At 37.0% G+C, this 24657-nt stretch overlaps 1 protein-coding gene and 1 non-coding gene across 4 annotated transcripts in view; one reads left to right on the forward strand and one right to left on the reverse strand.

Annotated features, from left to right (window-relative positions):
• Nucleotides 1-24657, reverse strand: part of Ccdc158 (coiled-coil domain containing 158) — a 76471-nt gene that overhangs the window by 49283 nt on the left and 2531 nt on the right. For 2 of the 3 annotated variants that reach the window (XM_042678435.1, XM_042678434.1), the window contains exons 2-9: nucleotides 21426-21468; nucleotides 15139-15281; nucleotides 12745-12962; nucleotides 9957-10066; nucleotides 9315-9642; nucleotides 8370-8446; nucleotides 6703-6813; nucleotides 5469-5583 (exon numbers count right to left, since the gene is read on the reverse strand). In XM_042678435.1, coding sequence (XP_042534369.1) covers nucleotides 5469-5583; nucleotides 6703-6813; nucleotides 8370-8446; nucleotides 9315-9642; nucleotides 9957-10066; nucleotides 12745-12962; nucleotides 15139-15208 — 1029 coding nt within the window. In that variant the 5' untranslated portion in view covers nucleotides 15209-15281; nucleotides 21426-21468. Of the gene's footprint in view, nucleotides 1-1811; nucleotides 2381-5468; nucleotides 5584-6702; nucleotides 6814-8369; nucleotides 8447-9314; nucleotides 9643-9956; nucleotides 10067-12744; nucleotides 12963-15138; nucleotides 15282-21425; nucleotides 21469-24657 lie in introns of those variants that run through there. The other variant, XM_042678436.1, reaches the window with a different exon arrangement.
• On the forward strand, nucleotides 17236-17316 carry Trnaa-ugc. The gene has a single exon. It is a non-coding gene; the product is annotated as a tRNA-Ala (tRNA).

Here is a 24657-nt window from a genome sequence, read left to right on the forward strand (position 1 = left end):
AAAAAACCCCCAAAAACAAAAACAAAACAAAACAAAACAAAAAAACAAAAACACTTCATGGATAGTGCCCAGGCCCTGAATTCAAGTTCCAGGAACACAAACTCACACACACATACCCCTAAAATTCTCTATTCCACCTGTCTTTTGAGCTATGTTTAAGCAGAACACTTTCAGTTTAAGTAATCCAGTGAGTAAAGCAAATATTTCTAATCTTAGCCAGGAATGCACCATTTTTGTCCTTGAACAAAAATGCATTTACATGTAAGAAAGGCATCATATATACAGCATTTGTAGTGCTGTGACCTCCAGGCACTGACAGTCTGAAAATGGGGAAAAATCCATAATTTTGATTTTGAGCCAACTAAACCTCTAGATGAACAATGAATAGTAATCTCTTTCCCATTCATGGTCTGTTTCTTTGGGAATCCAGATATGTCTTTACCATTGCGAAGGGAGTGTGAGATGAATATTCCTGATACCTTTAATTAAAGAACTCCTACCGCAGCTACTTGCTCTAAAAGAAAACATAACTAATAATGCAGAATTTTTAATAATGAAGCAATTATTAATGCACTGATGGATCTCAAAGAAACAACCCTGATGTACTGCTGCAAGGTGTGAATCTGCAAAATAATCCCTGAGTTTATGTCCTAGTACTGCACACACACACAAAATCTTTTCTATCAAGTGGTTGACATTTCTGGGGCAACTGTCATCTCCTAAACTGTTAGGCAACCTAAGGTTCTTGGAAAATTTTTCTATGTGTTCTTTGGGTCAATTTTATGAAATCTTGTTAAAATGGAAAGTCATTTCAATTTAACTAGATCTTGATATGAACACAGGGTTGTTTTTCTAACTGGTTCTTGCCTTGCTCTAGTGTTTTATTTTGCTCAAGTATTGCTTAGGTAAACTCTTTTTTGTGTGTCCTGGGCTTAAACTCAGGGCCTGGGTGCTGTCCTTGAGCTTTTCATGCTCCAGGCTAGTGCTCTCCCACTTGAGCCACAGCTCTGCTTCTGGCTTTTGTGGTGTTGAACTGGAGATAAGAGTCACATGGACTTTCCTGTCCAGGCTTGCTTTGAACCATGATCCTCAGATCTTAGCCTCATGAGTAGCTAGGGTTACAGGGGTTTGCCATCTGTGGCTGGCTGCTTGGGTAAACTCTTAATATTTCAAACTACTCAACTATATAAGACTGTGAACTTAAGTTCTGATACTATGCTTCTTCAATCAGAATGAGGGCAGCAATGTGTTAGGAATAAAACCTGGGTGGATTGCTTGCTTGGTGTGTTTGCTGATCTTATCAGTTGTACACCCATCTGCAGAAGTAAAATTTGCCTTACCTAATAAAATATTTAAAACTTGTTTTAGATATGTTTTCATTTTTTAAAAAATTCTGGATGACCATTTCATCTTGAAAGGTAAAATCTATGAGAGCAAAAGAGGGAGGGGCAAGGAGAGGTAAGGGGAAGAGGATGGGGAAAGGAAAAAGGGAGGAAAGGAAGCAGGCAAACCAGTTACATCTTTTCTTTCTGTTTATTAATTACCAGAAGTTCCTCCAGATCCTTAGTTTTATAGCTGTCAATACTGACTCAGCTGCTATAGCTCTTTTACCTCTCACTTTTTAAGAGTAAAAATGTTCATATGAATTAATCAATCCAAAAGATAAATGGAGAGTAAAAGAGAAAACCATTGAAATAGCAGCTGAGCTGATACAGCTGTAAAAAAAAAAAAATATATATATATATACATATATATATATGTATATATATATATTACAAAGAAAAGCCTTTAAAAATGTCCAGAAAGAATACTGACATCTGAAATACAGTAAAGGTGTTTTCTTTTTCTTTTCTTTCTCTATAGCAGCACCAGTTTTCCCTTTCACCATCTATAAATCCACTTCATGGTTTGTACCACTTCACAAATGAGTACTGGGGTCTCATTCCAATTAAATAATGCTTTTAGTAATATTAACCAATCATATCAAATAATTTGGATTGTTTTTGCTGTTGGTTTTTTTACGATGGTGGTGTTTCTGCTCTGAGGTTTGGGGTTTTTTTCTGTGCTCAAAATGACAGAGACATGGCATAACAAGGGATGCTGTAGATTAGCATAAAGGTGCGTTGGCACCTATGTGAGGCATTTGCACAGCATCTTCCCTGCACAGTACACAGCTCCAGCCAGTGCTACTAAATCTTCACTTTTAGAGTATGAAATTCAACCCCAGATACTTTCAAAGTAGGAGAAATAAACTTAGAATCACTGAATTTTTTTTTTTGTTGTCAAAAAGTGAAAGTTAAGAGTAAAAGCCAAATCTACAGAACCAATAATGACAACTTCTACTTGTCCAAATTCATAAAGGGGAATTCTGGAGGTTCTCCTAAAATAGAAAGAAAAGAATACAAAACAACATTACAGTAAAACACTTTTGTCAGCTACAAAAATTCACATCTAAAATTTTATTGGAAACACAATTTCTTTCACCAATATGAAAATATTTTTGTTGAGAACAAATATTACCCTCCTAAATGAGTTTTCTCTTGGTTTATTCATTCTAATTTAAAAAAATTCTGTTCATATCTGTCATCAATTAAAAAATAATAATTTTTGTGATAGTACTCAGGGGGCTCATACTTGCTATGTACTAAGCCACAACTCCAGCCCTTTTTTTCACTGCTTTAAAAAAAAAATAATATCTTGCTTTTTGTTCAGCCCCATGCCTAGATTTCAATCTGCCTATCTGGTTTCCCATAGTATCTGGGATGACAGGCACGCATCACCATATCTAGCTTCTTTTACAGAGATGGACTCCCTCAAATGTTTCTGCCCAGGCTTGCCTGGAATCTGCATTAGTTTCTCCAAGTAGCGAGGATTATAAATTATGCATAGCAACAACTGGCTAATAAACACTTTATTTTGTGCAAGTAATGGGGCTTGAACTCAGGGCCTCTTACTCTTGTTCTGCTGTTTTACCCTTAACACTTTAGCCATACCTCCAGTCCAGCATTTTATTGCTGATTAACTGGAGCTACTGTTAGAGATATGAGTCACTGACACACTACTTAAGCACTTAAAAAATATTTTCTCCAAATAGTTGTAGAAAGAGGTTTCATTTTGACACTTCAATTTATGTGTATATGCATCTTGATCAGAGTCATTCCTTCCACCATTTGCTTCCCTCTGAATCTATCCTGTCCTCACCCATCTTCTCAAATTTAATTCTTAAATGAAGGGACATGACGTCTGGAGAAAAGACTAATACTGATCCAGATAAACTATGTTGATAATATATGTAGTATTGACACACCTTTTATGTTTCTCTTTCACACAAACTTCACTTTTAATCATGGCTTTTATGTATTATTTTGGAAAGCATATGCTGTGCACTGGAGCAGTGAAAAACAAAATAGATTTTAAGGCTTTAATAGGTTTTATCAATGTGAAGTCAAGGTATATGAAAAAGAAATTAAGTGGAAAAATTTGCTTTTTAGCAAAAAGCTAAGAGAAACCCCCATCTCAACATATAGCTAGATGTACTTGTGTGTATACATAATTGCAGCTACATAGGAAATCAAAGGTTGGAGATTCACCCTGGGTAAAAACATCATATGATCCTACCCAAAAAGTAATTAAAGCAAAAAGGAGTTGGGTTATAGTTCTAGCAAACATGAAAGCCTGAGATGAAACCACACTATGCTATATAAAAACAAAGTTTGAAAACATTGCTACAGAGGATTCGGATCTATTCCCGAGACTATACAGTTTTGTGTTACGCTTCATGGCTTAGACTTCAGTAAAATCACATCTAAGTTTTCCATCTTGAACTTGCTATAGGAGTTAATACCTAATTTCCATGTTTGAACCAAGGGAAAAGAGCACCTTCATGTGGCCAGCACATAAGACAGCACTGAGTGACAGTGGAAATTAAAATGAGTTGCCCAAAGTAGGGTAAATGTCTAAAAGAATTAGTGCTGGAATAATCAATTCTCCCTATATGGATTTTTTTTTACTGTTGCATCAAAGAATTATTACCCACAGAATTATTTTCATTTTATAAAGGGGATCTGGTAGCTTCCTTACATTTTATTTCTCCTAACTTACCACTGCAAATAACTAAGGTGTAAGAAACTGACTAAATGTGATAGAACTACGTCTAAGTTATCTCTGCAAGATTATCTGAAGGTCTCTTACAGGTAGGAAAACTAAAGATGGATTTATCTTCCAATCTGGCATATTCTGTAGATGAAAAATAACATTTATGAAATAGAACATTGGGTTAGCAGTCTTAAACTAAGACCATCTCAGATAACCATTAATGCAGTCATTCTCAAAGGAATGAAAAACAAGAAAAAGAGCTCTTCTGAATGGTAGATCTTTGATTGTTTTTGTTTTTGTTTAATAAAGGAAAGTTTACTGTTTTACAAATGGCAGAAATTAGCAGAAACCTAAACACTGGAGAAATGGTTGATAATGGTATCAAGTAAAAGAATATAGTATGTTAAAAGAATATAGTTTCAAGTATTAGCATCTGATTTTAAGAGAATTAGGTGATTAAAGATAAAACCACAGTGTAAAATTTTTTCTTAGTCAATTTAATTCAGCTTAAAATTCAGTTTGCTAGCCACACAATGATTAATAATTTGGAGTGGGAGAGAGGTAAAATCCCAAAACAGAGTGGTATAGATAAGCCAGGTGGTACTAAAGCATATGCTAAGGCCAAGCATTATAAAAATAATTAAGATGGTCCTATTTAAAATATTTATTTATTGTGGTACTGGGTTCTAAACCTCCAACTTCAGGCATGCTAAATAAACTGTACACCTATAGCCCCTGACTTTCTTTCTTCGAAACTGACTTGAAGTATGTAAAAATATATTCTAGAGAATAGATACAAATAACATATATATAACATATAAATAACAAGTGTTTATAATTTAATACACAATTTAGTATATTCTTACTTCAGTTTATATGCAGATTTGAATACAAAAGATTATTTTGAGTCTTCATTTCAGATAAGCTAGTAAAAATTCTATTATTTTGACCCATTGTAACAATGAGATGTACAAGACACTATGTTGAAAACAAACTTTACAGCTTCAGTGGGGGAGGGAAAAGTTGGGGAGGTGGGGAGGTAGGGGATGATGGGGAAAAACAAAGGAGAGGATAACAATGCTCGATAGGAAATGTACTCATTACCTTACTCATGTAACTGTAACCCCTTAGTACAGTATCTTTACATAAAAATATTTATTATGGGCTGAGAAGATGGCTCAGTGGTAGAATGCTTGCCTTGCATGCATGAGGCCCTGGGTTCAATTCCTCAGCACCACATAAGCAGAAAAAGCTAGAAGTGGCTTTGTGGCTCAAGTGGTAGAGCACTAGCCTTGAGCTAAAGAGCTATAAAATCTATTGTTGATTCAGCATGTAATACTGTGTGGAAGTAGAGATGCAAAATCTACACCTACCTTGTCTTCATACATCCTTTTGGCTTCTCTCAGTTCAGAACGCAGCTGAGAAACAGTAGATTCCAGTTCACTGAGCTGGCGCATATACATGGAGTTTTGATTTCTTGCTTGTTCTCTAAGTAGGGTTCAGAAGCAGAATAAAAGAAAATAGCAAACTAAGAATAAATGTAGTAGCTAAGGATACTCCTCTTTTAGATATTGCCACTAATTATTTATATAGCATTATCAGGTCAATTATCTTTGATGATCCAAAATTGTTCTTTAAAAATTTCAGCTCAGAGATGGAGGCATAGCTCAGTGGTAGAATACGAATTTGGCATGTGCAAAGCTATGGACTCAATCCACAGTTCCCCCTCCTCCAAATAACTTATTGACAAATTAACTTATAAAGGCTGTTACTTGACAAAATTGGGTAATAAGTATATAGCCATGGTACTATTTTCCCTATTTTTAGATCTGATTGAATATGCCCATATACTATATCTTAGCATACTAGTTCAAATTATAAAAATTTTATATGTATATATTTAATGTTTATTTACATATAAAACATGTATGATTTGTTTCATTTTATTGGTTGCAATATGAACAATATTTAGGAAAGTTAATTCCAAGAGACCCAAATATTTGAAATAGTATTTTGTTTGTGGCCAGATAATACTTGTCTTATATTTTCTATCCATTTGATTGTTCAGAAAGGGTGTTTTGGGATTTTTTGGCAGTATAATCAGCTGAACCAAGGATATCCTGCATACTGGACAAGACTTCTACAATTTGAGCCATACCTCAACCTGAAAATTTTGCTTTCTTCTAAAAGATCTCAAAAAAAAAAAAAAAAAAATACTGGAATGGCGCTGTAGCTCAAGTGGTAGAGCGCTCGCCTTGAGCTGAAGAGCTGAGGGACAGCGCCCAGGCCCAGAGTTCAAGCCCCACGACCGACCAAAAAAAAAAAAAATACTAATTAAAATGACAAAGCCAGGCACTGGTGGCCTCTAATCCTATATACTCCAGAGGTTGAGATCTAACAATTGAATTTGGTTTGAAGCCACAATTAGCCACCAAAAGAACAGAAATGGAGGTGTGACTCAGGTGGTAGAGTTCCAACACTGCACAAAAAATCTAAGAGATAACATTCAGGCCCTGAGCTGAAGTCCCTGTACCAGCACATATACAAGGTGACAATTTTCAAATGAAGACGAATAAGTAGCAATTTCAAACCATAGGACACACATACTGAATGATTTCCAGTTGGCTTTGGATACTATTGGCTTGGCTTCGGGCACTGCTAGCTTTCTCAGTAAGTCCTGTTATTTCAATTTCATGTTCACTTATCAACTGCTCAATCCTATAGAAAGAATATAATAATTATTATTTGACATAACCAATTACTGTGAATTATTTCAAAATTTGTTTTAGTACTGTCAAATTTAAATTTTTGTACAAACTACTTTTAGTGACAAGCTTGGAATACACGTATTCATACACATACATGCACACGCAAATACACAAACATTTACATACTATCTTTATAGATCAATTCAAGGTTTACACAATCCTTTGAGAATTTAAACTTTTTGAAATTTCACAGTGGTCATAAAATATGACAACTGGCCAGGAGTTGGCGGCTCACACCTGTAATCCTAGCTATTCTGGAGGCTGAGATCTAAGGATTGTGGTTCAAAGCCAGCCCAGGCAGGAAAGACTCTAATAGTGGCACTGTTGCTCAAGTGGTAGAGTGCTCACCTTGAGCAGAAGAGTTGAGGGATAACACCCAGGCCCAGAGTTCAAGCCCCACGACCGACAAAAAAAAAAGATGACAACTGAGCAGAACATGGTAGTGTTCATGTATACCCAATTACTTGAAAGGCTGAGGCAGAAGAAATATTTAAGCCTAGGAGCTCAAGGCCAAGTTGGGCAAAATTGGGAGATTCCATCTCAAAAAAAAAAAAAGTTATGAGCACTTTATGTTATATAACATCCCTTGTGAAATCTACGGATGGATCTAAGGATCTATAAACCAAACATATTATAAATAGGTAAATCTGTATGTACATTAAATCACAAAAATCATTTTTAAAAAGCCTTATATTAGCTTAAATCACGTGTTGCCAATCACTGAGTGACATACAATCTTTTTTTTGTTGTTGTTGGTTGTATGGCCTGAACTCGGCCTGGGTGCTGTCCCTCAGCTCTTCAGCTCAAGGCAGAGCTCTACCACTTGAGCCACAGCACCACTTCCAACTTTTTCTGCTTATGTGGTGCTGAGGAATGGAACCCAGGGCCTCATGCATACAAGGCAAGCACTCTACCACTGAGCCACCTTCCCAGCCCCATCCAATCTTATTTTTTTTAAATCAAACTTTGGTCAGGCTCTTCTAAACCCTCTTTTAACTAGGCTTTGACCTTATCACCAGTCTTGCTTTGGCCTAGCCCAATTTCAGCAAGAATTTTCCTACCTTAGACAACTGATTAGCCTTTGAAATCTGACCATCTGATAAGAATTATTACCCCCACAACCTAGATAGCTAAATCTTTGCCCTGCCTTTAATAGGAATCCCCAATCCCTGCTGTCTCCTCTTAATAATTTTCCTCCACTGATCCTCTCACACTGTTGGTATGAATCCCCATTCATCCTTGTTATATACTGGGAGTTGAGCTTAGTCTCTTGATCCTATAGTGAAATATCTATTGCAATAGTCTTGAATTGAGCCTTCTTTTACAGCTTTAGTAAGTCCCAGAAAAAAAATCAACATGTTTGCTGAAACCTATGGAAAAAATAAATACAAAATATATAACCATTTTGTGTTTCAGAATGTTTTCAATTTTGGAATTACAGGTAACATATTGTAAAACTATGCTATAGTTTTACTGTGATATTTTGTACATCAGTCAGAAACCTACCTATCTTGATGTTGTTGAAGAAGTAGTTCTATTTTGTTCTGTGATTCAGATTTCAATGTTTCAAGTTGCTCCTCTACCTGGTTTTTGTTTTTGTTTTGTAAAAATAGAGAGACATTAGTTTAAGTACTAGTAATTCTAAATTTTGAGAACTCAGAGATTTTTCAACAAAAGGAGTGTTTTAGAGAGATGCAAAAGAAAGAGGGGCTTAAAAAGTGCTCTTTTACTGAGAAACATAGACTCCTACTTATTCAGGCCCAAGAATAACGAAGGGCAGGCTAAAGGCTAGGTACCCTAAATTCCTCTATTTTGTATCTATGTGCTTTGTCCTAAGTCACATTCTCTCCTATAGTCACTTTACAGCCATCTTGGAATTCAGGAAGAGCTTGACCTTGTAACAAGTCTTCACTTAAGCAATTCTGAGACACTGGACTATCAGGCCACCTGAACCACCTTTGTAATTTGGGACTGTTTTAACAGTGTGTATCTTTTTCACCTCCTGCCCCAATTCTCCCTGAAGTTGGCTAAAGATGTACTGAAGTGCTGTCTTCATGAAGTGTTGCCATGTAATAAATCTCTTTTCCCTACCCTCTATTTACCATATCTCTTTTTTTGGGTGTATAGAGGCATTGGCAGAACCTAACTTGTTAAACCCTGGAGTTTGAGCTCAAGGTCTAAAAATCTAATTTCCCAAATAGAAATGATACTAAAATCAGATTAATTTATTTCTATACTTTTATTAGATCATTTACTTTGGCTATACTTTCATGGTCTATACAGATAAACCAAGCTAATGTCTTATGAAGATATAACTATCAAAGTTAACACCTGTTATCTTAGAGAACAAACTTGAGAACTTGGCTTACTTTATTTTTTTTTAAAAAATGCCTAATACTATTCTCTTAATGCATTTTAATATAAAATTGAAGTTGTGTTCTCACCACTTACTGGAAATATCCTCCCTTTAAGATAAGAAATCTCTGTGTCTAATTCTCTTAGGATTTTACTAATAGCAGAGCCCAAGCTTCGGAAGTGCATAGCAGACATGCTGTCATGTTCATGTATTTTCTTGCCTGAGGCTTCTTCAAAGTCAACTAGGATTGATCTGATTTCTTGAAGTACTCCTTCGTGACTAAGCATCATTTTTCTTAGCTGCTCTATCTGTGTGTTACTGTCCTTCAGCATGTCTTCCTTAAGGGATTTTGCAGCTTCAAGTTCATGAACTGTATTTTGAAGCTGATTTCTTAAATCCTCCTGGGACTGACTCTCCCTTCGTCTATGAAAGAAGAGAAATAATATTGACAAAACTCACATTGACACTAGTTTTACTACAAAGAGTGAAATTTTAAAATAATTTCAGGGCTAGGGATGTATCTTAGTTGTAGAGTGCTTTTTTTGACATAATTTTTTTTATTGTGAAAATACCATACAGAGGAGTAACAATTACATGGGCAAGATAATGAGTACATTTCTTATCATGCATTGTTGCCTCCTCCTTTTGTTTCCCCTTCCTATCCCTTCCCATCTCCGCCTCCCTCCCCCAGCACAGAAAAATAAATAAATAAATAAATTCAGAAAACAAATCCTAACCTGATGTCAGCCATGGCATCTCTTTCCATTTGCATTTCTTGAAGTTTTGTTTGTAAATCAATGACTGACTGCCTTAAGTAAAACTTTTGTTTCTCATGCAACTCATTGCTCTGAAAAACAAACAAGCAAATTAATCTCTGCTAAAGGAACACAGTTCCTTGTAGGTAATAATTTCCAAAAGGGTATATGTTAATTTATTGTTATGAAATCAGGACCTTCTTCCACAGTAATTCAAATCAATTAATCATTTCTCACCTAGGTTATTGGAACACAGTGACTACTTTTCCTGTTTATAGCTGAGCCTCTTTTCATTCCTTCTCTATAACACATCTAAATAAATTGAGTTTCTGGCTCAAAATGAATACAGAAATGAGTTTTGTTCCTTAAAACAGGAGAACTGTTTGAAATTATGTATTAAGTCAAACCCAACCTCCAACTTACTTAAAATAGTTGGCAAAAGAGTCTACCACCTAAAAATCAGTGTGTTTAACTAGAGAAAAATCCACAAATATTTCTAAAATCAGGCATTGTGTGGGTCTCTTAGTACATAAATGATATTCTACCTAATTATTCCAAATAAATACATCAAGTTCTGCCCAGTAATGGGATATCTGCCTTAGCTGTATTGCTTTACTCCGAAGTCTGAACTGAAAAAAACAAAAACCACTGAAAACTGAAAAAAAAAAAAAAAGATTCTAAGTTAAAAAACAAAACAAAAAAACCCAGAAAACAAGAGTAAATAAACACACTCAGCAAAAAAAAAAAAAAAAAAAAAAAAAAAATCAGAGGTAGCAAAGATAATGAAAGGAACAGAAAAATATTTCCAAAAGCTTAATGAAAGGAATAGAACACTTTGAAAAGTTTGCATTTGCAGAGAAATTAGACACTACAGTCATAAAGAAAAAGATCCTATACCAAAGTATTGAGGGAGAAGAAGACTCCTTTTTTTGGGGAGGGGGGGGGGAAGAGTCCAGTTGTGGGGTCTGAACTCTGGACCTGGGCACTGTCCCTCAGCTATTCACTTCAAGGCTAGCGCTCTACCACTTGAGCCACAGCGCCACTTCTGGCTTTTTTCTTTTTGCTTATATGGTGCTGAGGAATCGAACCCAGGGCCTCATGCATGCAAGGCAAACACTCTACCACTGAGCCACTTTTCCAGCCCAAGAAGATTCCTTTATATGACTAGATCCCCTCTCCAAACTATTTACTTCTTACAAGTTCTTTCCTATTCATTGTTTTTTGTGTTTTGTTTTTTTTTTTTGCCAGTCTTGGGGTTTAAACTCAGGGCCTGGGCACCTTCAGCTTTTTCTGTTTATGTGGTACTGAGGAAGCAAACTCAAAGCTTCATGTATGCTAGGCAAGCACTCTACCACTAAGCCACATTCCTAGCCTCCTATTCATTCTTATATATTCTCTGTTTATAATACAGTGATATATAAGTTTCAACACATAATAAAAGTGCTCATACAGTCTGATGAGATAGAACAATCTGATGGTGAGTACAATAAGATGTACTAGCTGGGCACTGGTGGTTCATGCCTGTAATCCTAGCTACTTAGGAGGCTAAGATCTGAGGATCACAGTTAAAGCCAAGCCTGGGAAGGAAAGTCCATGAGACTCTTATCTTTAATTAACCAACAGAAAACCAGAAGTAGAGCTGTGGCTAAAAGTGGTAGGCAGCTAGCCTTTAGCAAAAGAGCTCAGGGACAGAGCCCAGGACATGAGTTCAATCCCCACGACTGAAAAAAAAAATAGAACTAAATGTGACAACATATGCACAAATGGCAATACTTATCCAGAGGACTCACTCAATGCTATCTAGTGGAAAGGCTTCAGAGAAGGAATGCTTGGGCTGAATCTTGATGGTAGAAAAGAGGAATTGCCTGGGCAAAGACATGGAGGTTTTGATTGGTGAGGAACATCCAGATGTGAACAAATAGCTTGAATGCTGCTGGAACAGAGGGTACTACATATGGAAAACAGGTACAAGACAAGGCAAAATGTCAGGGAAACTGGGCATAAGTGGCTCATGCCTATAATCCTAGCTACTTAGGAGGCTGAGATCTGGTGCAAAGCCAGCCTGGGCAGGAAAGTCCAGGAAATAGAGGTGTGGCTCAGTGGCAAAGTACTAACCTTAAGCAAACTAAAGGGCAGTGACGAGGCTCTGAGTTCAAGTTCTAGTATTGATGCGCACTCTCTCTCTGTCTCTCTCTGTCTCTGTCTCTCGCTCTTTCTCTCTCTCTCTCTCAAGCACACACACAGACACATACAATGTCCAGGAGAGGTTGGAGAGCTTTACATATAGTGGTAAAACATTCAGTGGACTACTAGTACACAATATGCACCTGTAAAGCCAGCTTGATCTTATATAAAGTTCACATGAAATTAATATGAAATCTTTAAACTCTATTTATATATACACATACATCTAAAATTCTATCTTCTACCACTGTTGGCAGAGAGGAACCAAGTATCATAACAGCAGGATGGCAGCCCTGAATCAATTACAGCTGAAGACATGAATTTTGAATCATTCAAGTTTCATTAAAAGTTTCATTAAAAAGTTTCACAATATATTGTGAAACTAAGACATTATAATCAGCAGAAGGAAAATAGGCTTTTCATTAATTTTCATTACTAAAATAGAGGGCATAGTTCAAATTTAAAAGTTTAATCAATAGATCTATGGTTAAATTTTTTCTTCCAGGATCTTTACAATTTGACTCCAAGGCAATATGCTTCCCTGTTGTTCAAAAACATTGTCAGGTCCTAAAAGAAAGCAACTCACTTCATTTAGTCTTCTCTGTAAATCTTTGACTTGATGTGAATATTCTTCCAAAACACGTTCAATGTGTTCCTTTCCAGGATAAGGGATGACTTTTCTATGAGAATCAAGTTCTACTTCATATTTAGGAAAAAAAGGAATTTGTGTCAAAGTCCCACTTGAAGCTGTGTTTTCAACTAATGTACCACGAATAGATGACACAAAATATGGGCTTGAAGAACCTAAACAGGAAAGAATTGATTAATTAACTTACTCATAAAATAACTTTGTTGCAAATATTATGCTCCTTGATTTCTTTATTAAACCCTGAAGGAGTGTAAGTTCTCATGGGAAAAGCAGGCAAGAGAAAGGAGATTTAGGAGCACTAATATGAGCACAAAGTACTAAGGAAAAACTGACAAGAGAATATCTGAAGATGCCTTGAAGTATCTATGATCAAGAGTTATAGGCAGTATGGAAGACAGGAGAGAAAAGAAGATATTCCATAATTCTGGGCCAGGAGCCTTGGATACCCTGGGTAGATAGGAACATAGTGGCAGTGATTAAAGAAACAAACAAACCTGAAATGAAATATAGCATAAAGGGCCTTTTGATCATGACAAGGAGTTTTGATTTCACATGGAGTGGCACAATTTTGAAGGAATCACTACAGGAAATTGGAAAGAGACCTGGCTAAGTTCATGAGAAGTATTTCTTAATTGCATGGGGACCCTGTTGAGATAAGAGACTGTTAACTCTTTAGGGGCAAATTAGTAGGAAATCCTTATCTCTACTTTCTCTAATATAAGTGTTCCAGCAGCCTGCTACAAACCTGGAGAAAATAATCACCCTGATAAGGATTTGGGTTTTCCTGGAAGGAAGTAGCAGAAGAGTATTTGCAAGCTGAAATCATGTTACAAAAGAGCATGCAGATACAAAGAATGCTAATTTGCTAATTAACAATAAAATCTACAATAATTGTTCCCAATCTTTATTGTAAATCAGAATCAGGCAGGTAGCTTTAAAAGAAACAAAAAGCAGTGGGGCTTAAGCCCCATTCTACACTATTGCATCAGCATTTCCCAGTGTAAATTTAAACAACTTAAATGTTCAAAATTCAAGAAAAAGTGTCTTTTGTCATGGGCCATAGTGAGAAAATACGACTGTGTTCATTCTATGAGTAACAGGGCTGAAAGGCAGGGAGATTGGATTTCTTAAGTCCTACAGTTTGGGGGTAGGTGGCTAGATGAGGAGAAATCAAGAAGCTGTGACTCAAAGATCCTAATGGGCTTCCCATGAGGACCCTATTATAGGATGATGATGGGCTGTCTGATTGAGAGGAGACTAACAGCAGAGGAAGAGGAGGCATTAGGGATACATGGTAGAATGTGTTATGGTTGAAGTGCTTCAACACAATTTCTAAACCAAAAACAGTAATGTAAATATATGCTGAAAAAACAGATATGCTAATTTAAAACACCTAAGCAACTGCTTCTCTAAGAAAGTAGAATTAGGGTCTGGGAAGGTGGCTCAGTGGTGGAGTGCTTGACTTGCATGCATGAGGCCCTGGGTTTGATTCTTCAGTACCACTAAGCAGAAAAAGCTGAAGTGGCGCTATCGCTCAAGTGGTAGAATGCTAGCCTTGAGCTGAAGAGCTGAGGGACAGTGCCCAGGCCCAGAGTTCAAGCCCCACAACCAACAAAAAAAAAAGAAAGAAAGTAGAATTAGCCAGGCACTGGTGGCTCATGCTTGTAATTCTAGCTACTCAACGCTAGCCCAGGCAGAAAAGTCAGTGAGACTCATCTCCAACAAGCCATCAGAAAACCAGAAGTGGAGTTGTGGCTCAAAGTGATAAAGCAGTAGCCTTGAGTGAAAAAGTTCAGGGACAGCGCCCAGGCCCTGAGTTCAAGCCCCACTACTGACAAGAAGAAGAAAGGGGGGGGGGGAGAGGAGGAGGAGGAGCAGGAGAAGGAGAAGGAGGAAGGAAGGAGGAGGATTACCAGAACTAGCCAGACACTGGTGGCTCACACCTGTAATCCTAGCTACTCAGGAGTCTGAGATTTGAGGATCATAGTTCAAAGCCAGCTTAGGCAGAAAAGTCAGTGAGACTCTTATCTCCAATTAATCATAAAAAAAAAAAAAAAAAGCTGGAAGTGGAGCTGTGGCTCAAGTGGTAAAACACTAACCCTGAGCAAAATGAAGCTCAGGGGACAGTGCCCAAGTCCTGAATTCAAGCACTAGGACTGGCACAAGAAAAAAGAAAAAAAAAGAAGTACAAACAACATAGTAGACAGTCACAACTATGGTCTGTGCCCTGCAGTTAAAAACAAAATATAATAAAACCTAGAAGGCTAGATGAAAATTATGACAATACCTTAATTCAACTTTTTTCTACTTTTTTAAATAAATTGTACATACCTCCATTGGGTGTGATACCACTACCTGATAACAGATCTTCATTATTTGGCTCACAAGCTTTTGCTTCCATTTTAACTATTTCTAACTCTTCTTGGAGATCTTGAAATATGAATGCCTCCCTGTTTGGATCTTTTGGTTCTTATCTATGAAAGATCAAGGATTCAATCATTATTAAGAAGTACTAGGTGACTCAAGGAAAGTTTATAGAAAAATAGGAACTGACTTTGGTAATATTTCAAATTGAGCAACTTTTCCTCCAAAAAATAGATTCATATACAGAAATATTATTGTGTAAACATTATTCATTTTAAAAGCCAAGGGAGCTTTAAAGGTGACCTAGTTATTATGGTCATAATCACTCTAATTTGGGGCTATTATTCTCTTAAGTATCTCACAAAGTTACAGTTAAATAGTGGAAGAAAATATCTTCTTAGCAAAAATAAAAAATCAGCAAATTAGAAATCATTAATAAAATTTGAAAAAATTATTTCATATTAAGTAGAATTTCAGATTAACCAAGAGAAGATGGCTACATTTGGAAAACAATGGTGACAGACTGATTACAAATCTCCCCCTAGCTTTTCTTCCAACAAACATCAAATTGAGAAAGAAAACAATTAAAACCACATGTATTCTATACCTGCAGTATCACTAAAGACAATACCAATATCTAGATATAGAGGGATGTTTTTTCCCCAAAGGAATCCTGTAGGAGAAAAAAGTCTTACAAAGCTGGAAAAGGGCATAGCTGAGTCGAAGACTGGTAGCAAGTACATGCAAATTCACCCCTGGAAAGTGAAACAATAAAGCCAAAATAGTGGGACCACAGCCTGACTATGGAGGAAGGGCTTGAAGACAATAACAGCTTCAGAGAAGTACTGTTTGCTAAAAAGTCACTTATTGAGAGAAGATGTGGCTTCCCATAAAGACTTCATGGAAAAGGGAAGGAAAGCAGGAAAATTAAGAAGTCAGCAAGAACAAGTAGAAGCAAGATACCAATCTTCCTCTAGACCTTCCACCCCAGATCATATTACAAGAAAAATTGCAGGGACACACCCAACTCATAAGAGATTATAATGAAAAATTAATGAAGGGTGGGAGCTAGGTGCTGGAGGCTCATGCCTGTAATCCTAGCTACTCAGGAGGTTGAGAACTGAGGATCACAGTTCAAAGCTAGCCCGGGCAGAAAAGTCTTTGTGAGACTTTTTTTATTTTTTGGTCAGTTGTGGGGCTTGTACTCTGAGCCTGGGCACTGTCCCTGAGCTCTCTAGCTCAAGGCAAGCACTCTACCATTTGAGCCATAGCGCCACTTCTGGTTTTCTGATGGTTAATTAGAGATAGGAGTCTCTTGAACTTCCCTGCCTCGGCTGGCTTTAAACCATGATTCTAAATAAAAATCTCAAAACCAAAAGGGCCTTTCTCATTGGAAATTTAAAAAAAATCTACTCATTAAAAAAAAAATCCCAGAAAGAAAAAAAAAATCTACTCATGGCTGGGTACCAGTGGCTCAAATCTATAATCCTAGCTACTCAGGAGGCTGAGATCTGAGGATCAAGGTTCAAAGCCAGCCAGGGCAGGAAAGTCTATGAGACTCTTATCTCCAATAAACTACTCAGAAAAATTTGGAGATGTTGCTGTGGCTCAAGTGGTAGAATGCTAGCCTTGACCACAGAGAGGCTTAGGAACAGTGCCCAAGCCCTACAACAGACTAAAAAAAAAAAAAAAAAAGTCTACTCATGGAAGAAAATGAATAATACAACTCCTGGGTAGAGACAGAAGGGAGGGACTGGGAGAGTGAGGAAATAGAAGACACTGTAAGAAAGAAAGGAAGTATACTAATTACCTGACTCATGTGATTGTAATCCCTCTATAAATCATCTTTATAATAACAATAAATCAATTTTTAAAAGATTTTTTAAAAATCTACTGATCAACTTTTGTGAGATAAGGGAAATGTAAGCAGAAGTTGGTTTCTGCAAAGTAACACTAGAAAAAAACCCAAACACCATCTATCAGAATGATAGTGAAAAGAAGAAATTTTAAGCCCTTATTTAAATAAAAGCAAAATAAATATTGAATATAAAAAAGTAAGCTAGGGCTAGGAAGGTGGCTCAGTGGTAGAGCGCTTGCCTTGCATGCAAGAGGCCCTGGGTTCGATTCCTCAGCACCACATAAGCAAAAAGAAAAAAGCTGGAAGTGGCGCTGTGGCTCAAGTGGTAGAGCACTAGCCTTGAGCTGAAGAGCTGAGGGACAGTGCCCAGGCCCAGAGTTCAAGCCCCACGACCGGACCCAAAAAAAAAAAATAAATAAATAAATAAAAAGTAAGCTAAAGGAAAGTACAAATAGAAAAGATAAAAGTAGAAACTGAGATAGAAAACTGAAAAACATATCAAAGTAATAAAAGAATATCCTGATTCTTAAAAAGAATAACAGGATGTGGTGGCATAGGCCTATAATCAATCCTCAGGAGACTGAGATACAAGGATCTCAAATCCAAGGCCAGCTTGTGCTACATAGCCTGAGCCACCTAGTGAGACCTTGTTTCAGCAAAGAAAAACATAAGGATGTGAGGACCAACAAAGCAATGGGAAAAGATCACACATAAAACTTATGTTTTATGCTTATTGTTTTTATAGTAACTCATATTTGTAAATGTACTGATAAACAGAATGCCTTCATGTTTCACTCAAGAGTTTCTTTTGATTTGTTTTTTTTGTTTTTTTTGGGTCCGGTCATGGGACCTGAACTCTGGGCCTGGGCACTGTCCCTCAGCTCTTCAGCTCAAAGCTAGTGCTCTACCACTTGAGCCACAGCACCACTTCTGGCTTTTTTCTTTTTGCTTATGTGGTGCTGGGAATCGAACCCAGGGCCTCAGGCATGCAAGGCAAGCGCTCTACCACTGAGCCACCTTCCCAGCCCCAAGAGTTTCTTTTGATTACTGAGGTGCCATTTATCAAAACTATAACTACAGAAAACATTACTTTATTATGTTTTGTGTTATTATTTTTAGGAACTAGAGATAGTAGGCAGGGAACTATTCCATAAAACACTATAACAAATGGAATGTTAATCAAGATTGCTAGGCAGTTTTAATGTTCTAAGTAGAACATATCCCCAAGCACGGTTTTCATTTAACAAATTTCATCATGACTGCTGGTCTACAATTTTAGTAACACACAAAAATCATGCATTTGGGATATTCTTCAGGATGATGAATGACACTAAGAAAATGCAAATTATTGGGGAATATTTTATATTACAGACAGATCAAAAGCATGAAGGAAGAACAGGACAGGTAGAATCCCAACCAGGTATTGGGAAACTCTGCTTTATAGCCAAAACTTTACAGCCAACAGGAAGCAGAATTCAAACTAGAACCTGGACAAACTAGAAGATGAACAAGAAAGGAAAGAGGAAGAAGTTTTGACTTAGGATATTCTGCTGTGTAAACCACACTTGCTTAATTTTATGTAAAATTATTAATGCTATATCCTCATCAATTTAGTACTATATAACAGGTGTCTTTTGGAAAGCATAGTCCTGGAAGTGGCGCTGTGGCTCAAGTGGTAGAGCATTAACCTTGAGCTGAAGAGCTTAGGGACAGTGCCCAGGCCCAGAGTTCAAACCCCACGACTGGGGAGGCAGGGGAGTTAAAGAATATTTATAATTCAGCTGAGTGCACTGGTTTACACCTGTAATCCTAGCTATATTGGAGGTAGAAATCAGGACGATCTTTAAGGCTAGCTTTGGGGAAAAAAGATCTTATTTCAATTTTTAAAAGCTGGGCATGGTGGCATGTGACTATCATCCTAGTTAATTATGCCAGAATAGTAAATCAAAAAGAACTTTGGTCCAGGCTAGCTCTAAAAGTGAAACCCTATTTAAAAAGTAACTAAAGCAAAAAAGGTTAGGGGCATAGATCTAGGGATAGATAGCCTGTCTAACCAGTACAAGTCTGTGAGTTCAAACCCCAATACAGGGGGGAAAAAAAAGCAATCCAAATTTTCACTATTTTAAGTTGGCATATCCTCATTTGCTTAAATCATTCAGTGTTCTTCCACTTTTGTGAAACATAAGAATTGAAATATTATTACTATTTTCAGGCATAAAGCTTATGAAATTATTAAGTATTCCCGGAAACAAAGGACTTTTTATCTCAATAAATCATAAAAATGTTAAAAATGTTAAAACTGTCTACTTAGTTGATTTAGTGGTCATAATACGAACTTAGAACTGGCCTTTTTTTTCTGGAGCCCATCCTGGGGCTTGAACTCCAGGCCTGGGAGCTGTCCTTGGGTTTTTTCTTGCTCAAGCCTTGAGCTCTACCACTTGAGCCACAGATCCACTTCTAGCTTTTTGGTAGTTAGTTGGAGATAAGAGCCTCTTAGACTTTCCTAGGTGAGTTGGCTTCAAACCATGATCCTCAGATCTCATCCTCCTGAGTAACTAGGATTATAGGTGTGAGCCAACATTGCCCAGCATAGAGTTACCTTATTTATTTATTTATTTTCATTTTGGTAGTGATAAGAATAGAATCCAGAGCCTGGTGTACTCTGTTATTGGACTACACTCCCACATCCCCACAAAGTGGTTTTTTTTTTTTTTTAATCTTTGAAATACAAAGATGAGATGTTAACTTTTTTCTGGTATATCTATTATAGACAATTTTATCTCATTTTAAATGATGAGCATGTTCACACTGAAAAGTGTGAATGCTGGGCCTGGATACTGTTCCTGATCTTTTGTGCTCAAGACTAGTGCTCTACCACATGAGCTGTAGCTCCATTTCTGGCCTTTTGTGGTTAACTGGAGATAAAAGTCTCATGCACTGTCTTGCCCAGGGCTGGCTTCAAACCACGATCCTCAGATATCAGCCTCCTGAGTAGCTAGAAATATAGGAGTAAGCCACCAGCACCTGGCTGAAATCTTAAAATTTCTGACAGGTAAAAGCTATATAATTATTTTAGTATAGTTATTGGGAATATTTCCTTAGAAACCACACAAAAAGAGGGCTTGGGAGGGAAATAGCCTATAGACTTTAGTTTTTGTTAGATAGTTGAGCTAAAGTGCTTAAAAGTAGCTCCTAGGTTCTAGTATCTCTTCTTGGTTCAAAGGCTATGTACAGCACATATTCATTTGTACTTTCCTAGTTAGGGCCTCCCCTCCATTTCTTGCAACTATGAAGGATGAATAACTGTCTCTAAAGCAAGGTGATTTAGAATCTAAATCCTAATTTGCATGGAATATACTACTGAAATGTATGTTCTATTTAGAGTCCCAGTTTCATCAATTAATGACTCATTTCCCTTACTGATGAGACCATCCAAACTTCCACAATAACAGGAAACTGGAGATTTTATAAGACCAGTCTGTATTTCCCTAGAGCCACCTGAAAGTATATTTTCCTTAGCAAATCTGAAATATCCCAGGACTGTCTAAACCCATCTCTGGGCCAGACAGTCTCAGAACACAGTAAGAACAGTTAATGTTGGATAGCACTTTCTGCCTGAGTTGTTAAATGCGAATTAACTTCACAATACCCTAAGTGTGTGTTTTCTCAACCCCATTTCAAATCTTAGCTCTATGAACTTGAGAACTATATTCGCCCTCTGTAACAGTATAAGATGGGGATAAAGAATGCATACCCCAAAAGATTGAGATAATGTACATGCCCTCCTGTACATAATATTGCATTATATGGTTTTACTAACATGAATAGCAATGCCATCTTTACAGTGTAGGCAGGGTATCCTAACTTATTATCCTATAATTAATGTCTCTATATGTACAGGAAAAAAAAGATACACTTTATATAAGCCCATCGACAAAAAATAGAGTGGGTATAGACTAATCACAGTAGCTACTATAATGGAACAGAATTAAGACCATACTTCATCAGTAATGAAGCCATCTGAAAGGAAGGTAAGATGGAAGCAAAGAATTTAAAAGAAGAAAACTTCATTCTCTCATTGGGTAGCTGTTGGAGAACAGGAAAATCTTCGGAAACTGAGGCTTGCCTCAATTTAACTCTCTTGATTCCAACTATACACCACCGCTCTGCCCTAGAGACACTTTTATGAGCAATACAGAAGGCTCCATTGAACAGAGTCTGAAAACCAAAAGATAAAGCTCTTATAGCTTTTATGTTTTAGATATCCCACCCCGGATACTCATCAAGCTCAAAATTTCAAGCTTTCTATAAAAAATCAGATATACACAATTAACTAGTATATCAGTTATATATTTTTATAATTCTTAAATTTAACTAGAAGTAAAAAAAGAGATACCTTAATTTCTGGATATTCTTATTTTCAATTATTCTATTACCACCTGAAAAATACAAATCTGCTTATTAATACATATATTTCATTAAAATTTATTATTTTCAAGAAGTTTAATTCACAGCTCATTATCATTTAAGGTTTTGAGAGAAGCTAAACACTTGTTTAAAACAGCAAAACTATTCAATTATTTTTCACTCTATACAGCATACATAAAATGTAAAGCCTATATAAGACTAGGCTTTACCTAAAAATATCAAACAAAACCATCCAATTATAAACTCCTTGAAGACCCAAGGCTAATTTTATTATTACTGGCATTATCAAAATAATACAGCAAGTAAACCTACAGCTTACATGACTCCTATGTGGACATTCCCAGTCCAGACCTTTCTCTGGGTACAGTCCAAACTGACTGAAATAGACAAGCTGAATTGTCTTCAAATAATTTAAACTGGGCTGGGAAGTTGGCTCAGTGGTAGAGCGCTTGCCTTGCATGCCTGAGGCCCTGGGTTCGATTCCCAGCACCACATAAGCAAAAAGAAAAAAAAAGCCGGAAGTGGCGCTGTGGCTCAAGTGGTAGAGCGCTAGCCTTGAGCTGAAGAGCTGAGGGACAGCACTCAGGCCCAGAGTTCAGGCCCCACAACCGGACCAAAAAAAAAAAAAAAAAAAAATTTAAACTGCTTTTCACTCTGCGTTTAGCTAGGCACTAGATCTTGTACTTTGTTTTAAAGGTTATTGTGAGTCAGAGGTAGGTTCATCAGTTTTAAACAGGTACACTAAAATGTCAAGCAACCAGGGTTTTATAATATCTCCTAGAATATAAACAAGGAGTGTCACATTTTAAAAAATGAATGAATTTCCTTTACGTCAGGAATTACGGCTACTGAACAGAAATGAAGAGATTTTAGTTCAATGTGGAGATGGATGTTCTATAACTCAGACAATGCAGATTATATATGTGGTGAGTTTCCTTGAGAGGTATTTATGCTGAGCATGATGAGCACTGGTTCAGATGGCAGCTGTCACTAGGTCCCCCTCTTTTTGGCACAGTGATAACTAACATCTCTAAAATTATCTCAAACTTGGTCAGTCCATAATTTCCTATGGAAAATCTTTAGCAAAACAATGGCAAAAAATACAGTAACTTCATATAGCTGATTTCAATCAACAGCAAAGCCAGAAAGGAATAATCCCATTATTTCCAACAAGCCTTAGGCTATTTTGTTATTTTTGTTTCTAGATAACTTTTTATTGAACTTATAAGCCTTTAACATTTCTACATGTTTTTACAGTTGTGTTAAATCTATATAAAAACCTGCATTCTAACTGTTCTCAGATAATGCTACCATAAAACAAATTCTCAAGTTGGACATGGAAATGTCTTTAGCTATTCATCTATTTTAATTCCATGTTCAGGCAATCACCACATTGTTGAGTCTATCTCTGTAGTACCTTGTAACTTAGTAAAGACTTAAGTGTAGTCATTAACTCATAAAGAAGGAATCCTTGAATATACAATTCTAATCTCATATATTTTCATGATTTTATCAACTATACCAAGACATACTATTAAAAATTCCTCAAAAATACTCTCTCTTGATTCAGATTCTTAAAATCATCAAATATTTCCTTTAAAAAGAGGCACTATGCCAAAGACCAGGGTTTAAACAAAAATTAAAACTCAAAGCCTTGTATAGTCTGACTTGAGCAACCTTCCAGCTTCATCTCCTGCTACTCTCCTGAACATTGTGCCTCAATACAAGGCTTATTTGCCTTCTTTGCTTTCTTAAGTATGTTGTGCTGCTTTAAGACTCTGCTTGTATTTGTACTTTTGCTTTTAGTCTTCCTTTCCTTCTTAGCAAAAACTTCATTTCAGTTTATAGGGACACTGAGGGAAAGGTTCAATACTATTTTGTTGGTTTGTATAAAACTGACTGGGTGTGGGACTTGCTCTAATTGCAAGTTCTTCAAGGAGTTTAAGCAGGTGCATGTGGGCGGAAAATAAAGAAGAACCATGGCCAGTTATGAAGCAATTTCAGCAGTCCAGTGCAGAGACTCAATCCTAAGTCTACAGTAGACCAGAAGTCAAAGATGATGTTTGGACTGATAATGGGAACCAATTAAAAATGAGAATTGGAAACTTCTTTGTGTAATGGATATGTTCTAAAATTGAACTGTGCTGCTGACAACTCTAAAATTAGAAATAATTGCATTGTACACTTTTTTGGTTTTTTTTTTGGGTCCAGTCATGGGGCCTGAACTCTGGGCCTGGACGCTGTCCCTCAGCTCTTCACCTCAAGGCTAGCGCTCTACCACTTGAGCCACAGCGCCACTTCCGGCTTTTTTTTTCTGCTCATGTGGTGCTGAGGAATTGAACGCAGGGCCTCATGCATGCAAGGCAAGCGCTCTACCACTCAGACACCTTCCCAGCCCTGCAATGTATACTTTTAAATAGTGAACTATATGGTACATAAATGATGTCTCAAAAAGCAGTTTAAGGGCTGGGATGTAGCTCAGTGGCAAAGCGCTTGCCTAGCAAGTGCAACGTCCTGGGTTCGATCCCCAGTACCAAAAAAGAAAAGACAAAAAAATACAGTTAAAAAAACCCCAAACAACAACAACAAAAAAACCAACCCTTTAAATGCCGGGCGCTGGTGGCTCACACCTGTAATCCTAGCTACTCAGGAGGCTGAGATCTGAGGATCGCGGTTCAAAGCCAGCCCGGGCAGGAGAGACTGTGAGACTCCTATCTCCAATAAACCACCAGAAAACCGGAAGCGGCGCTGTAGCTCAAGTGGTAGAGCGCTCACCTTGAGCTGAAGAGCTGAGGGACAGTGCCCAGGCCCAGAGTTCAAGCCCCACGACCCACAAAAAAAAAAAAAAAAAAAAAAAGGAGTTTAAGAAGAATGTGTGGGAAGAGTAAATTAGCTGCCTAGATTCCAGAGTGAATCAATTAAATCTAAACACTACTTCTTCCTGAACTCATGTCTTCATCTCAGATGAGTAATGAGGTTTCCTTTAGCCATATTTTAACACTTCACACAGAAGCATTTTCCATTTCATTTGCCCAGTCTTGACCCTCAATCTCCAGGTATCTTCAATTCTTATTTAATATATACTTGCTGGATATGCAATAGTGACTCCACTAAGGATTGCGTAAGTCACTTTTTTGCCTATACTCTCTTTAGCCAGAAATAAACAGTAACATATCAGTAGGAAAACAGAAGAAAGACTT

The sequence above is a fragment of the Dipodomys spectabilis genome, unplaced genomic scaffold (genome assembly GCF_019054845.1).
Source record: "Dipodomys spectabilis isolate Male_0828 unplaced genomic scaffold, ASM1905484v1 ptg000043l, whole genome shotgun sequence".
NCBI lineage: Eukaryota > Metazoa > Chordata > Mammalia > Rodentia > Heteromyidae > Dipodomys > Dipodomys spectabilis.